This window comes from Hemitrygon akajei, chromosome 3 (genome assembly GCF_048418815.1).
Source record: "Hemitrygon akajei chromosome 3, sHemAka1.3, whole genome shotgun sequence".
Classification (NCBI taxonomy): domain Eukaryota; kingdom Metazoa; phylum Chordata; class Chondrichthyes; order Myliobatiformes; family Dasyatidae; genus Hemitrygon; species Hemitrygon akajei.
This window is the reverse complement of record NC_133126.1, coordinates 25,619,812-25,636,271: the sequence shown is the minus strand read 5'-3', so window position 1 is coordinate 25,636,271 and position 16,460 is coordinate 25,619,812. Positions and strand designations below refer to the sequence as shown.

The 16,460-nt window shown below is 45.6% G+C and overlaps 1 protein-coding gene across 1 annotated transcript in view; it reads right to left on the bottom strand.

Moving 5' to 3' along the window:
- Positions 1 to 9,971: 9,971 nt before the first annotated feature.
- tdp1 (tyrosyl-DNA phosphodiesterase 1) overlaps positions 9,972 to 16,460 on the bottom strand; it is an 89,165-nt gene continuing 82,676 nt past the window's right edge. The window contains exon 16 of the mRNA XM_073039364.1: positions 9,972 to 10,243. Within this exon, the coding sequence (XP_072895465.1) occupies positions 10,170 to 10,243 (74 nt within the window). The 3' untranslated portion in view covers positions 9,972 to 10,169. The remainder of the gene's footprint in view (positions 10,244 to 16,460) is intronic.

Sequence of the window (16,460 nt, the reverse complement as noted above, 5' to 3'; positions counted from 1 at the left end):
GAGTGTTCATGTGAGTGTTGGGAGGTGTGGATGTATGGGTGTTGATATGAGTGTGGGGCGGCGTGAGGGTATGGGTGTTGATATGTGTGCAGAGAGGTATGGGTATGGCTTCATGTGGGTTCCTCCTGTTTTCTTTCCCCACTACTGGTCTGCCTCAACAGGGAAGGGTGGAGATTTTACATCAGTCTTCACTGTGGAAGACACTAGTAGTGCACCAGAGGTCCGTGAGTGTCAGGGAGCAGGAGTGAGTGCCATTGCTATTACAAAGGAAAAAGTGCTAGGCACACCCAAAGTCTTATGGTGGATAAGTATCCAGCTGGACTACATCCCAGAGTCCTGAGAGAGATTGCTGAAGAGATAACAGATGCATTGGTCATGATCTTTCATGAATCACTTGATTCTGGCGTGATCCTGAAGGACTGGAAAATTGCAAATGTCACTCCACTCTTTAAGAAGGGAGGAAGGCAAAAGAAAGGAAATTATAGGCCAGTTAGCCTCACCTCAGTCGTTGGGAAAGTGTTGGAGTCTGTTATTAAGGATGAGGTTTCGGGGTACTTGGAGACTAATGACAAAATAAGTCAAAGTCAGTATGGTTTCTGGAAAGGGAAGTCTTGCCTGACTAATCTGTGGGAGTTCTTCGAGGAAGTAACAAGCAGGGTGGACAAAGGAGAAGCAATTGATGTCATTGTCTTGGAATTTCAGAAGGCATTTGATAAGGTGCCACACACAAGGCTGCTTAACAAGATAAAATCCCATGGCATTACAGGAGAGATATTGGCATGGATAGAGGAATAGCTGACAGGCAGGAGGCAGCAAGTGGGAATAAAGGGGGCCTTTTCTGGTTGGCTGCCAGTGACTAGTGGTGTTCCTCAGGGGTCAGTATTGGGACCGCTACTTTTCACATTGTTTGTCAATGATTTGGATAATGGAATTGATGGCTTTGAGGCAAAGTTTACGGATGATACGAAGATAGGTGGAGGGGTAGGTAGTGCTGAGGAAGCAATGCGATTGCAGCAGGATTTAGATAAATTGGAAAAATGGGCACAGAAGCGGCAGATGGAATACTGTGTTGGGAAATGTATGATAATGCATTTTGGTAAAGGGAACAAAGGTGCAGATTATTATCTAAATGGGGAGAAGATTCAAACGTCAGAGGTGCAGAGGGACTTGAGAGCCCTCATGCAAGGCTCCCAGAAGGTTAATTTACATGTTGAGTCTGTGGTAAAGAAGGAAACTGCAATATTGGCGTTTATTTCAAGGTGAATAGAATATAAAAGTAAGGAGATAATGCAGAGCCTTTATAAGACACTAGTAATACTTGGAGTATTGTCAACAGTTTTGGGCCCCATATCTCAGAAAGGATGTGTTGTCATCAGAGAGAGTCCACTGGAGGTTCATGAGGATGATTCTGGGAATGAAGAGGTTAACATTTGAGGAGTGTTCGGCAGCTTTGGGGCTGTAGTCACTGGAAATTTAGGAGAATGTAGGGGGATCTCATTGAAACCTACCGAATGTTGAAAGGACTAGATAGGGTGGATGTGGAGAGGATGTTTCCTTTGGTGGGGGTATCCAGAACTAGAGGGAACAACCTCAAAATTGAGGGGTGACCTTATAGAACAGAATTAAGGAGGAATTATTTTAGCCAGAGAGTAATGAATCTATGGAATGCTCTGCCACAGACTGCAGAGGAGGCCAGGTAAGTGTCCATATTTAAGGTGTAAGTTGATAGTTTCCTGATCGATCAGGGCATCAAAGGATATGGAGAGAAGGTAGGTATATGGGGGTTGAGTGGATCCAGGATCAGCCATGGTAGAATGGCAGAGCAGATCTGATGGGCTGAATGGCCTAATTCTGTTCCTATGTATTATGGTTTATCACTGGTGACCGGAACTAGAGGTCATGGATGTAGGGTGAAAGGTGAAGTATTTAAAGGGAACACAAGGGGGAACATCTTCACTCAGAGTGGCGCGAGTGTTGAATGAGTTGCCAGCAGAAGTGGTGCACGCAGGTTTAATCGAAGAGAGGTTTGGATAGGCATATGGGTGGGAGGGTTATGGTCCAGGTGCAGGCAGATGTTAACAAGGAGAAGATCTGGTCAGTAGATGGGCTGAAGGGCCTGCTGCTGTGCTGTAGTGCTCTATGACAATCTGCACCCAGCTCTGTACACGAGTTATTTTTTTTAGTTCACATGTACATCAAAAGTTATAGTAAAATGTGTCACTTGCATCAAATCAAATCAACAAGGATTGTGCTGAGCAAGTGTTGCCACACATCTGGTGCCAAGAGACCCTCATTATCAGCAAGTTCCCCTCCAAATTGCACACCAAATTTTGAAAGGGTTGAGAACTTCAACTTCCTAGAAGTCAACATTATCTGGACCTGTCCTGGTCTATCCACATAGATGCCGCAGGCAAGGAAGCTCACCAACAATCTAATTCTGCTCCTTCGTCTTAGAAATTTGGCATGCCCCAATTTTTATCGATGCACCATAGAAAGCATCCTTTCTAGAAGCATCACAGCTTGGTTGGGCAACTACTCTGCTGGTTCTTGTGGTTACGGACACAGCTCAGAACATAAAGGAAACCAGCCTCCACTTTATAGACACTGTCTACCCTTGTTGCCCCCTCAATAAAGCAACCAACACAGCCAAAGATCCCACCCACACTGGACATCCTCTCTTATCACCCCCTCCAATCGGGCAGAAGTATAAAAGGCTGAAAGCATGTATCACCCAGGTCAAGGACAACTTCCATCCTACTGTTATAAGGCCATTGACTGGTACCCCAAGATGGACTCTTAACCTCATAATTTAGCTGAGTATGACCTTGCACCTTATTATCTATCTGCACACCACTTCCTCTGTACCTGGAACACAATACTTTGCATTATCATTGTTTTCCCTCTTACTGCCTCAGTGCAGAAGATAACAAAAAACGCCAAGAAAAAATGAGGTACGAAGGTAAACTAGCCAAGAATATAAAGGAGGATAGTAAAAGCTTCTTTAAGTATGTGAATAGCAAAAAAATAGTTAAGACCAAAATTGGGCCATTGAAGACAGAAACGGGTGAATTTATTATGGGGAACAAAGAAATGGCAGATGAGTTGAACAGGTACTTTGGATCTGTCTTCACTAGGGAAGACACAAACAATCTCCCAGATGTAATAGTGGCCAAAGGAACTAGGGTAAAGGATGAACTGAAGGAAATTTATATTAGGCAAGAAACGGTGTTGGATAGACTGTTGAGTCTGAAGGCTGATAAGTCCCCGGGACCTGATGGTCTGCATCCCAGGGTACTTAAAGAGGTGGCTCTAGAAATCGTGGATGCATTGGTAATCATTTTCCAATGTTCTATAGATTCAGGAACAGTTCCTGCTGATTGGAGGGTGGCTAATGTTGTCCCACTTTTCAAGAAAGAAGGGAGAGAGAAAACAGGGAATTATAGACCGGTTAGCCTGACGTCAGTGATGGGAAAGATGCTGGAGTCAATTATAAAAGAGGAAATTACGACACATTTGGATAGCAGTAGAAGGATCAGTCCGAGTCAGCATGGATTTATGAAGGGAAAATCATGCTTGACTAATCTTCTGGAGTTTTTTGAGGATGTAACTATGAAAATGGACAAGGGAGAGCCAGTGGATGTAGTGTACCTGGACTTCCAGAAAGCTTTTGATAAAGTCCCACATAGGAGATTAGTGGGCAAAATTAGGGCACATGGTATTGGGGGCAGAGTACTGACATGGATTGAAAATTGGCTGGTTGACAGGAAACAAAGAGTAGTGATTAATGGGTCCCTTTCGGAATGGCAGGCTGTGACCAGTGGGGTACTGCAAGGTTCGGTGCTGGGACCGCAGCTGTTTACAATATACATGAATGATTTAGATGAAGGGATTAAAAGTAACATTAGCAAATTTGCTGATGACACAAAACTGGGTGGCAGTGTGAAATGTCAGGAGGATGTTATGAGAATGCAGGGTGACTTGGACAGGTTGGGTGAGTGAGTTGGGTGCATCATGTATGGCAGATGCAGTTTAATGTGGATAAATGTGAGGTTATCCACTTTGGTGGCAAGAACAGGAAGGCAGATTACTATCTAAATGGAGTCAAGTTAGGAAAAGGGGAAGTACAATGAGATCTAGGTGTTCTTGTACATCAGTCAATGAAAGCAAGCATGCAGGTACAGCAGGCAGTGAAGAAAGCTAATAGCATGCTGGCTTTTATAACAAGAGGAATTGAGTATAGGAGTAAAGAGGTTCTTCTGCAGCTGTACAGGGCCCTGGTGAGACCCCACCTGGAGTATTGTGTGCAGTTCTGGTCTCCAAATTTGAGGAAGGACATTCTTGCTATTGAGGGAGTGCAGCGTAGGTTCACAAGGTTAATTCCCGGAATGGCGGGACTGTCATATGTTGAAAGATTGGAGCGACTGGGCTTGTATACACTGGAATTTAGAAGGATGAGAGGGGATCTGATTGAAACATACAAGATTATTAAGGGATTGGACACACTGGAGGCAGGAAGCATGTTCCCACTGATGGGTGAGTCCAGAACTAGAGGCCACAGTTTAAGAATAAGGGATAGGCCATTTAGAACAGAGATGCGGAAAAACTTTTTCACCCAGAGAGTGGTGGATATGTGGAATGCTCTGCCCCAGAAGGCAGTGGAGGCCAAGTCTCTGGATGCATTCAAGAGAGAGTTAGATAGCGCTCTTATAGATAGCGGGGTCAAGGGATATGGGGAGAGGGCAGGAACAGGGTACTGACTGTGTATGATCAGCCATGATCACAGTGAATGGCGGTGCTGGCTAGAAGGGCTGAATGGCCTACTCCTGCACCTACTGTCTATTGTCTATTGCACTGTTACACAGAATCATAGAGCACTACTGCGCAGAAACAGACCCATCCAGTCCTTACCAAATTGCTACTTTGCCTAGTCCCATTCACCTGCATCTGGACTATCCCTTCGCCTTCCACCTCTCCAATCCATGTACTTCTTGAACCTTGAACCTGCATCTGCCACTTCCACTAGCAGCCAGCTACAACCCACAGTCACACCACCCTCAGAGTGAAGAAGCTCCCCCTCATGTTCCCGTTAAACATTTCACCTCTCACCCTTAACCCATGACTTCTAATTCTAGTCTCACCCATCCTCAGTGTATAAAGCCTGCTTGCATTTACCCTATCTATATTCCCCATAATTTCATATACCGCTGTCAAATCTCCCTTCTCTCAGAGGCTCCAGGGAATAAAGTCCTAACCTATTTCCCTATAACTCAGGTCCTTAACTCTACCACATCTTTGATAATTTTCTCCGCACTCTCAATCTTATTGATATCTTTCCTGTATGTAGGCAGGTGACCTGAAGAGCACACAATACTCCGAAATTGGCCCTACCAACGTCCTATACGACTTCAACACATCATCCGATCTCCTGTACTAAATAGCTTGACTACATGTGAAATAATAACAAACCAATATAATTACATCTGTCTCAGTTTGTAAGGGACCTGCAAATCTTTTCCCCTTCTATCTATCCAGAGAATATCTTACAATATTCCTCACTGCTTCTTGTTCATCTATGCTTGTTTCTACTTTTCCATTCCTTCTCAATGCCTTATTCTCCTCTGTGAGATTCTGAAAGTTTTCCAATCATTTGCTTTTATTTTGGCAACGTTACATGTTTTCCCCTTTGATCTTCTACTATCTTAGCTTCTCATGATTGCCATAGATGGACCATTTTTCTACTCAGTTGTATTTACTTTGAATGTTTATATTTCACTTGTGAACTACGTACTAATTCTTTAAACTTTAGCCATTGCTTGTTCACTGCCAAATCCTGAGTTTCTGAGTCCACACAAGTCACCTGACACCTCACACTCTCGCAGTCTGCTGTATTCACATTTATGAGTTGGTGGTAATATGGAGAAAATCCGATGGGATTAGTGCAGGATTTGGGTGCGGAGACACTGACCATAAGAAATAGAAGCAGAATTAGGCCATTTGGCCCATGAGTCTACTCTGCCATTCCATCGTGGCTGATTTATTTTCCCTCTCAACCCGCCTCCTGCCTTCTCCCTGTAATCTTTGACATCCTTACTAATCAAGAACCATTGAACCTTTGCTTTAAATATACCCAATAAATTGGCCTCCACAGCCATCTGTGGCAATGAATTCCACAGATTCACCACCCTCTGGCTAAAGAAATTCCTAATCTCTGCTCTAAAGGGATGTCATTGTAGCCCGAGGCTGTGCCCTCTGCTCCAAGACACCTCCACTATTGGAAACATTCTCTCGATGGCCACTCTACCTAGGCCTTTTAATATTTGATAGGTTTCAATGAGAACCCCTCCCCAGGGAGTACTGGCCCAGAGTCATCAAATGCTCCTTGTAAGTTAACTCTTTCATTCCTGGGATCATCCCAGGAATCTCCTTTTGACCCTCTCCATCTCTAGCACATCCTTTCTTAGATATGGGGCCCAAAATGGCTCACAATACTCCAAGTACAGTCTGACATTAAGCCTCAGCATGACTTCCTTGGCGTTAACTGGGAAGAAGTAATTGTTTCTTGGTATTTGACTCTTTGACTTCCAATCTTTAAAAGCTTTAGCATGTTATGATCACTCTTCCCTGACAACCCCTCGACATGTGATAACCTGGAGTGGTCTGATTGTTTTTGAACCCTAGAGCAGGGGTTCTAAACTTGAGGTCCATGGGCCCCTTGGTTAATGGTAGGGGTCCAAGATCAGTTTGTGATCCCTCAGACCAGCTGGATTGGTTGGAACTGACCTGGAACATTGTTAGATCAGCTGGACTAGTTTGAAATCATCCGTACCATTTCACAATCTGCCAAACCAGTTGGTGATCAACATTACAGACAAGGTAATGGTATGGTCCTGGTCCAACCATGTAGACAAGAAAGTTCACCAATCTTTCTACTTCCAAAGACCCTTACCAATTTTTATCACTGCAACATAGAAAGCATCCAGTGGCATGCACAATGACTTCGTACGGCAACTGCTCTGCACCTGACCACAAGAACCTGCAGGGATTTGTGGACACAGCTCAGCACATCACAGAAACCAGCCTCCCCTCAATGGGTTTGTCTACACTTGTCGCTGCCCCAGCAAAGCAGCAAGTATGATCAAAGACCCCATCCACCCTGGACATTCTGCCAACAGGCAGAAGATACAAATCCACCAGCCTCAAGGACAGCTCCAGTCCCATTTTTATCAGACTGTTGAATGGAGCTCTCATTAGCAAAACGATGAACTCTTGATCTCCCATTCTCCCTCATGGTGGCCCTTGCACTTTATCTGCCTACCTGCTCTGCACTTTCTGTGTAACTGTAACATTACTGTATATTCTTTGCTCTGTTTCCTTTATACTACCTCAATGTACTTATGATCTGTCTGGATAGCATGCAAGCAAAAAACAAACTCACTGTAACTCAGTACCTGTCACAACAATAACCCAAACCTAGTCCATTTGTATATTTTCATCAGGTTATCCCTCAGTTTCTTTTGCTCCTGTCTATTGTGTCTCTTCCAAGAGCTAAACTTCACCAATCCAGGTGAATCTCTTCTACGCCTTCTGCAGTACAGACGTATCCTTCCTAAAGCAACACACACAAAATGTTGGAGGAACTCAGTAGGTCAGGCAGCATCTACGGAGAGGAACAAACCTTCCATGGATCCTTCCTGATGTGCTGAGTTCCTGCAGCATTTTGCATTTGCTTGCAGAATCTTGTGCTTATATCCTACCTATAGAGCGCTGACCGGAACCAAACCTTCTATATTGCGACAACAGCTACATTTTAAGTATTTTATTGGCCGGGAGGGGCGAATGGCACAAAGAAGAAACTAAAATCAGGAATGGGTTATTTGGTCCCTCTAGCCCGCTCCATCATGTACACATGTATACGGCCTGACCTCGGGACTGTCTGCGTGCATGGGCGGGAGAGTGGATGGAAGGGGCTTGCTTTACTGTTACTTGTGTTGTTCTGTGAGCATGATGGTGGCCATACTATGTCAGTGCCAAAATATATGGCCACACCTGCAAGTTGCTCCCACCACATCCTTAGGCTTTACGTTGGTTGTCGACATAAATTATATACTTCACTGTATGTTTCGATGTACATGTGTTAATCTGAGTAATTTATGCACAGATGAAATTAAAAATGCATCACAGCTCCAGAACACATCACCTTTTTTGTTCCAGTTCCCCACTGCATCTCATTTCCTGATCTTTCAACAATGTACCTATCTCCACTTTAAATAACCCCCGTGAGGTGCACCAAGAGAGCTCAATGACACCTCTACTTCCTCAGGAGACTGAAGAAATTCAGCATGTCCCCTTTGATTCTTACCAATGCACCACAGAAAGCATTCTGTCTGGATGCTTGCTATGGCAACATGACCGCAGGACGTCATAGGAACCATCCTGCCTTCTATAGATTCTGTCTACACATCTTGCTGCCTCAGTAAAGCAGCGGCATAATCAAAGACCCCCACCCACCCTGGACATTCTCTCTTCACCCATCCTCCATTGGGGGAGAAGATACCAAAGCCTGAAGCCATGTACCACCAGCTCAAGGATGGCTTCTATCTTGGTCTTAACAGGCTCTTGAATGGATCCCTTGTACGATAATACGGACTCTTGGCCTCACAATCCACCCCGTTTTGATCTTGCACTATCTGCACTGCACTTTTTCAGTAGCTTTTACACTTTATTCTGCATTGTTATTGCTTTACCTTATTCTAGCTCAATGCATTGGGCAAGTGGCCCCCTCTTCTGCCATGATGAGGCCACTCTCAGGCCGGAGGAGCGACACCTCATGTTCTGTCTAGGTAGCCTCCAACCTGATGGCAAGAACATTGATTTCTCTTAACTTCCGGTAATTTTCCTCCCCTCTCCCTTCTTCCATTCCCTACTCTGGCCCCCCTCTCGCCTCTTCTCTTCACCTCACCTATCACCTGGTGCCCTCCTCCTTCCCCTTCTATCAGTTTTTTATCCTTCTTCAGCTCTTCCACCCCCCAGCTTCTCACTTCATCTCCCCGCACCCATTTCCCCTCCACCTGGCCTCACCCGTCACCTTTTGGCCTGTTCTCTTTGCCCTCTCCCCACCTTATTCTGGCTTCTTCCTTTCCAGACCTGATGAGAGGTCTCAGCCTGAAACATCAACTATTTATTCCCCTCCTGACTTGTTATGTCCCTCCGGCATTTTGTATGTGTTCATCTATATGAACAGTCTGCAAAACGGGCTTTTCACTGTATCTTGGTACACGTGACAGTAATAAACCAGTACCTCTCCAGGGTTGCATTAGAGCTCTTACATCAGTCCTGATTTCCCAAAAGATCAGCAATTGCTGTTTATTTTGAATCACTTATCCAGTTCCCTTTTGGAAGTTAAATATCGTTTCTTCATTCAGTCGGTGGGATATTTTATTTATTTACTGACATACAGTACGGAATAAGCCCTTCTTCCAGCCCTTCGAGCCATGCTGCCCAGCAACCCCCCGATTTAACCCCAGCCTAACCACAGGACAATTTACAATGACCACTTAACCCAGCTTCTGGACTGTGGGACGAAACGAACGCAGTCACAGGGAGAAAGTACAAACTCCTTACAAGCAGTAGTGGGAAATGAACCCAGGTCGCCAGTATTATAAAGCATGTGCTACCAAGTCGAATTGATTAAGTTTGTAACTCAGTTCTTTAAAAAGAAAAATCCCCTCATTTATCTGGAATTTTCCTGAGTGCTTTACCTGATTCGTGTGCAAGGGGGGGTGAGCAGAGTTCTTGCAGCGTTCTGTTTGTTGTTCTAGATTCCAGTGTCTGCCGTCCCCTGTGTCTCAGGATGAAAAGGGGTTGTATTTTCACAGAGAAACATTCTGAAGAGCAAAGTACCTCATCAACACACACATAAACCCGAGGTATTGCGCGCGGTTGGAAAGAAATGTTTGGGTAAGTGGCATAACCACATTACAAAAAAACTTTATTCTGCAAAAAAAAAAATCAGAGATATAAACGACAATACAAACAGGAAGTGATGTGGGGATTCAGCAGGTCAGCATGTAAACTGCTCTGCAGTTTCTGGATTCTGCTTGTCTGCTCTTCCGTCTGGGAGAACGATCCGGAACAGGGCGCGCGGAAGTGCCTCCTTCAAATTCTGCGAGTCACGATGGGGCCCAGACATTCCCATTGGTGTCGGGAGCATGGAGATAAGGAATGTTCCAGATCCATGGGCGATCTGAAAGGCAAAACACATACGCCAGGTCAGACCGAATGCTCTGCCCCCACACCCCGGAACAAGCTCACGTTAGCTGGGTGGCATAGTGGCACAGCAGCACAGCCACTGGCATGTGTGCCATAGACCTGGGTTCGACCCTGACTTCAGATGCTGTCTGTGTGGTGGTCCCATTCCCACACTAACCCCCCCCCCCACCACCCCCCACAAAGGCATGCAAGCTAGCAGGTTGAAAGGCCACTGTAAATTGTTGGGGCAGATGGTAAAATCTGGGAGAAGCTGGTGTGAACAAGTTACAGGGAAAATTATTGGGGGGGAGGGGATATTGGGTGGGATTGCACTGTGGTCTGGCATTAACTCAATGGGTCGAGTGGCCTTCTAATGCCACATGGAAATTATTAGAGAATGGTGAATTCCCAAACATCAGAGAACGCCAGGGCGGTTTAGATTGGTGCGGGCGAGAGAGGTATGGAGTGACAGGGAAAGCATGGGGACAGGATGGTAGAGTCACAGCTAGCGCAATCACTTTACAGCACCAGTGGTCACTGATTGGGGGTTCGATTCCCGCCACTGTCTGTTTGAGTGTGTACTTTCTCCCCGTGACTGTGTAGACTTCCTCCAGGTGCTCTGCTTTCTTCCCAGATGAGAAGCAGCAAGCTGGCTGTGTGCCCAGAGACCCAAGTTTGTCGGGCACAGAGCTCGGAAAAAGGGACGCAACAGACCTTTAACACCATAAATCAGCGAGTTGTTTGTTATGTCTCTCGTCTGGCTGTGAAATGGGGACATTTCTTTTTCCATTATTAGGGAGAGAGAGAGAGAGAGAGAGAGAGCCTGTGGTATGTCAAATTACCGGGTGAACGAGTAGTCTTTGGGGTACTGCAAGTCTGGAGTGCTTCACGCTTGACTGCTCGATGGGGGCTGCCGATGCTTTTTTGCTGGTGGGGTCGGGGGGGGTCATTGCTTTGTGCTTGTGTGTGGGAGGGGGAAGCTGGGGGGGGGCTTTGGGGTTCTAACATTTAACTGTCATTCATTCTTTGGGGCGCTCCTCTGTTTTCATGGATGCTTGCGAAGAAACAGAATTTCAGGATAAATATTGTACACATTTCTCTGACATTAAATGTACTTCTTGAACATTCCAAAGATATAATGGTTAGGGTTAGTGAATTGTGGGAATGTGATATTGGTGCTGGAAGCGTGACGACACTTGCAGGGGGCACAGTACTCACTGATATGATTTGATGCAAACGATGCATTTCACTTTAGGTTTCGAGGTACACGTGACAAATAAAACTAATATTTAATCTTTTCATCTTCCTTATGGCCCAGGTGGGACTAGGCAGACCAGGCTGGTACGGATTAGGTGGGCTGAAGAGCCGATTTCTGTAGTACTCCATGACTCTAACCTGGGGAATCTTTAAGTTCGGGCAGCTTGTTTTGCAGAGTTGGGCTCGATGAGCCCGAGTACAGGAATAAAAGTGTGAAACAAAGCCACCGACTGCATTTGTTGAGGGAATACAGAGTACAAAGCAAATTTTGACAGGATAGTCAATTCCTATTTAAATGAATAGCTCCTGGACCACAGAACTCGGCCGTAAATGGGTATTCCGACGTTTTACAGACAGAGTAACGTCCCCATTGATCAGCATTTGTCTGGGGCAAGTCTCTCTCACTCATTTAAACATCTCTCAACCACAGAGCATTTTCAACTGGATCTGAAGCTTCCTCACTCAAAGCACATCGCAGTTCAGAAAGAAAATGACTTGCTTTTAGTTGACGTCTTTGAAGTTCATTTCAAAGAGATTTACAGCCACTGACATGCTTTTAAATTGCAGTCACAACTGTGAAGCGAGGAAATCAGAAACCACTAAGATCCCAGCAACAGATAAGACCGGAAGACACACAGGAGCAGAATGAGGCCATTCCGCCCATCGAGTCTCCTGTCATTCCATCATGGCTGATTTGTTATCCCTCTCTGTAACCTTTGACACTCTTACTAATCAAGAACCTATCAACCTCTGCCTTAAATATACCTAATGACTTGGCCTCCATAGCCGTCTGTGGCACCGAATTCCACAGATTCACCACCCTCTGGCTGAAGAAATTCCTCCCCATCTCTGTTCTGAAGGGACGTCCATGTATTCTGAGACTATGCCCTCCAGTTCTAGCCTCCCCCACCATAGGAAACATCCTCTCTACGTCCACTCTATCTAGGCCTTTCAATACTCAATAGGTTCCAATGAGATCCACCCTCCTCTTCGAAATCCCAAAGAATAACGGCCCAGGACTATGAAACGCTCATCATACGTTAACACTTTCATTCCCGGGATCATTCTCATGGATTTCCTAGATTTCTTGTAATGTACATTGAGGGAATTTTTTTAGCTAGGGTACACGATGTACCCTCCCCTTCTGAAGGACTGCACAGTTCTTCAGAAGGTTCCTCCTCCCTCACCACCATTCAGAGCCCCAGAAAGTCCTTCCCGGTGAAGCAACGCTTCACCTGCTAGCCTGTTGGGGTGACCTACTGCATCCAGTGCTCCTGATGTGGTCTCCTCTATATCAGTGAGACCTGATGTAGATTGGGGACCTCTTCATCAAGCACTTTCTCTCCTTCTGCCACAAAAAGAGGGATATCCTGGTGGCCATTCATTTCAATTTGACTTCTCATTCCCATTCCCACATGTTGTTCAATGGCCTCTACTGCCACAATGAGGCCACACTCAGGCTGGAGGAGCAACACCTCATGTTGTCTGGAAAGCCTCCTTCACTTCCCACTTTCTTATACCAGATTCTTCCCCCTTCCCTTCCATCCCGATGAAGGGTCTCGGCCCAAAACATCGACTGTTTATTCTCCTCCTGACCTGCTGAGTTTGTCCAGCATTTTGTGTGTGTTATTGGAAAGAAAGTGTTGTTTCTGCAAATTATAGTTAGAAAAGAGTGAAATTCATGGACTGCCACAATGAGAAATCCCAATCCAATGGATATCTGTGCAGTACTGGGGGACTGCCTCACTGCCAGAGGTAACCTCCTTCACAGGAAACATTAGAGAGCCCCTGATGAAGGGGTTGAAGCATATTGTGTTTGTTTCAGTAGAAAATCTCAACAGCCTTTAGAGGCACACTACGCATCCTCAGCACAAACACAAGAGATTCTGCTGATGTTGGAAATCCAGAGTGGTACACACAAAATGCAGAAGGAACTCAGCAAGTCAGGCAGCATCTAAGGAGGGCCAGGAAATGCTAGTTATTTCTGTCTGTATATGCTATCTCACATGCTGAGTTCCTCCAGCGTTTGGTCTGTGTTATTCAAGATCTCCAGCATCTGCAGAGCCACTTGTGTCTCTGATATATTTGTTCCCTTTCCTGAAAGCTTTGGAGTTTCTAACACAACAGGTTGGCCCTGTACCTGCAGTGTTACTCCCCCAGGACTGCACTGCCAAGGTGCTGGAACACCACAGTGCAGTACAGGAACAGCCCACCAAGAACTGTGCTGACCATGATGCCTATCCAAACTTATCCTTCCTGCCAGCATGCAGTTGGTCCCCATCCCTCCTCTCCCTGACTGTCTATTTGTCCAAAAGCCTCTTAAATGTTACATTCCTATCTGCTTCCTCCACTTTCCTTGGCAGTGTTGTTGCAGGCACCTACCATGGTGTAACCTTGTTACCTGGTCTATAAGATATAGGAGCCGAATTAGGCCATTTGACCCATCAAATCTGCTCCACCATTTGATCATGGCTGACTGATTTTTCAACCCCGTACTTCTGCCGTCTCCCTGTAATCCTTAACCCCTTTATTAATCAAGAACCCATCAATCTCTGCTTTAGACACACACAATGACCTGGTCTGCAAGTCTGCCAAGTGGCACAGATATGCTAGTCTCTGGCTGCAGAAATCCCTCCTCGTCTCAGTTTCAAAGAAATGATTTTACTTTCAAATGCTACAAGTGGAGTGAAACAAGAGGTCAGAATGCCACCTGCTCTCCCACAGACCAACATCATTCAAAAGCTAAAGTAACAGAAATCCAATTAAACTCCCTTGACCGCTGAAGTCAGAGAAACCTTATATTAGCACCTTATCTAAGAAAGGATCTGCTGACATTGGAGAGGGTCAAGAAGATATTCACAAAAATGAAACTGGGAATGAAAGGTTTTAATATGTGAGGAGTGTTTGATGGTTTGGGCCTGTACTTAAAAGACGTTTAGAAGAATGGGGGAGGGTGGAATCTCAATGAAACCTATTGAAAGGCCTAGACAGAGTGGACATGGATGGGATGTTCCCAATAGTGGGAGTGTCTAGGAGCAGAGGGCACAACCTCAGAATAGAAAGACTTCCTTTTAGAACAGAGATTTGGAGGCATTTGCTTAGGAGGTGAATCTGCAAAATTCGTCACCACAGATGACGGAAGCCAAGTCACTGGGTATATTTAAAGCTGATGAGTTTCCTGATTAGTAAGGGTGTCAAAGGTTACAGATTGAAGAAGGCTAATGGGGTTGAGATGAAAAATAAACCAGTCATGATTGAATTGGGGCACAGACTTGATGGGTCAAATGGTCCAAATCTGCTCCTACATTTTATAGTCTTACTGAGCAAAACCATTAAACTAAACAGGTTTATATCCCATCTCGGGAAGAGTTACCCTTCACCGTTCTGGCACCAAACTCTTTGAACAGTGGAACCCTGTCCTTATGTGAGAAGGCAGTGGCAACACACTAGCCCTCACCAGTGAGGGTGCTGAGCACAAGTCACATTGCAAGTGTATAAAAGGCCACTTCTGCAATATTCTGAGCAGATCTGGTCGTCACATTACAGGAAGGATGTGAAGTGTTTGGAAAGGGTGCAGAGAGTTCAACCAGCATGTTGTCTGGATTAGAGTATCAGCTACAGAGGAGAGGCTGGACAAACTTGGGTTTTTTTTCTCAGGAGCGGTGGAGGCTCAGGGGAGATCTGATAAAAGTTTATAAAGCTACAAGAGAGACAGACAGGATAGCCAGTTAATTTACCCAGAGTGGAAATGTCACAGCTTTAGGTTGAGAGGGGGAATGTTTAAAGGAGATTTCATTGATTTATTTAGATGTCAGTGCAGTAACAGACCCTACTGGCCCAACGAGCCTGCACCACCCAATTATGGCCATGTGACCAATTAACCTAACCCGTACGTCTTTGGAATGTGGGAGGAAACTGATGTGGTCACGGGGAGAACGTACTAACTCCTTACAGATGCTGTCGGAATTGAACCTGGGTCACTGACAGGGTAACGCTAACTCCTACGTTACTGTGCCGCGCTGATTTGCAAGGCAAGTCTTTTTCACAGGGAGAGAGGTCATGTGCTGCCGGGTGAGCTGATGGAAGCAGATTCAAAAGCAACATTTCGGATTATTTGGGAAAGCACATGAACCGGCAGGGGACAGAGGGACGTAGACCACTTGCAGGCAGATGGGATGCTTGATTCGGCTCACAGAGTATAGGCCGAAGGGCTGTTCTTTGTTCCATGTGTACAATTCAGTTCGATAACTGGTTTTACACTGAGAGATGTACCTCAGTATGTGCGGTTGGGAGACTGTAGGTCTGACACGGTGGTCAGCAGCACAGGAACGCCGCAGGGAACCGTACTCTCTCCGGTCCTGTTCACCCTGTACACATCAGACTTCCAATATAACTCGGAGTCCTGCCATGTGCAGAAGTTCGCTGATGACACGGCCATAGTGGGGTGTGTCAGGAATGGACAGGAGGAGGAGTATAGGAAACTGATACAGGACTTTGTGATATGGTGCAACTCAAACTACCTGCGTCTCAATATCACCAAAACCAAGGAGATGGTGGTGGACTTTAGGAGATCTAGGCCTCATATGGAGCCAGTGATCATTAATGGAGAATGTGTGGAGCAGGTTAAGACCTACAAGTATCTGGGAGTACAGTTAGACGAGAAGCTAGACTGGACTGCCAACACAGATGCCTTGTGCAGGAAGGCAGAGTCGACTGTACTTCCTTAGAAGGTTGGCGTCATTCAATGTCTGTAGTGAGATGCTGAAGATGTTCTATAGGTCAGTTGTGGAGAGCGCCCTCTTCTTTGTGGTGGCATGTTGGGGAGGAAGCATTAAGAAGAGGGACGCCTCACGTCTTAATAAGCTGGTAAGGAAGGCGGGCTCTGTCGTGGGCAAAGTACTGGAGAGTTTAACATCGGTAGCTGAGCGAAGGGCGCTGAGTAGGCTACGGTCAAT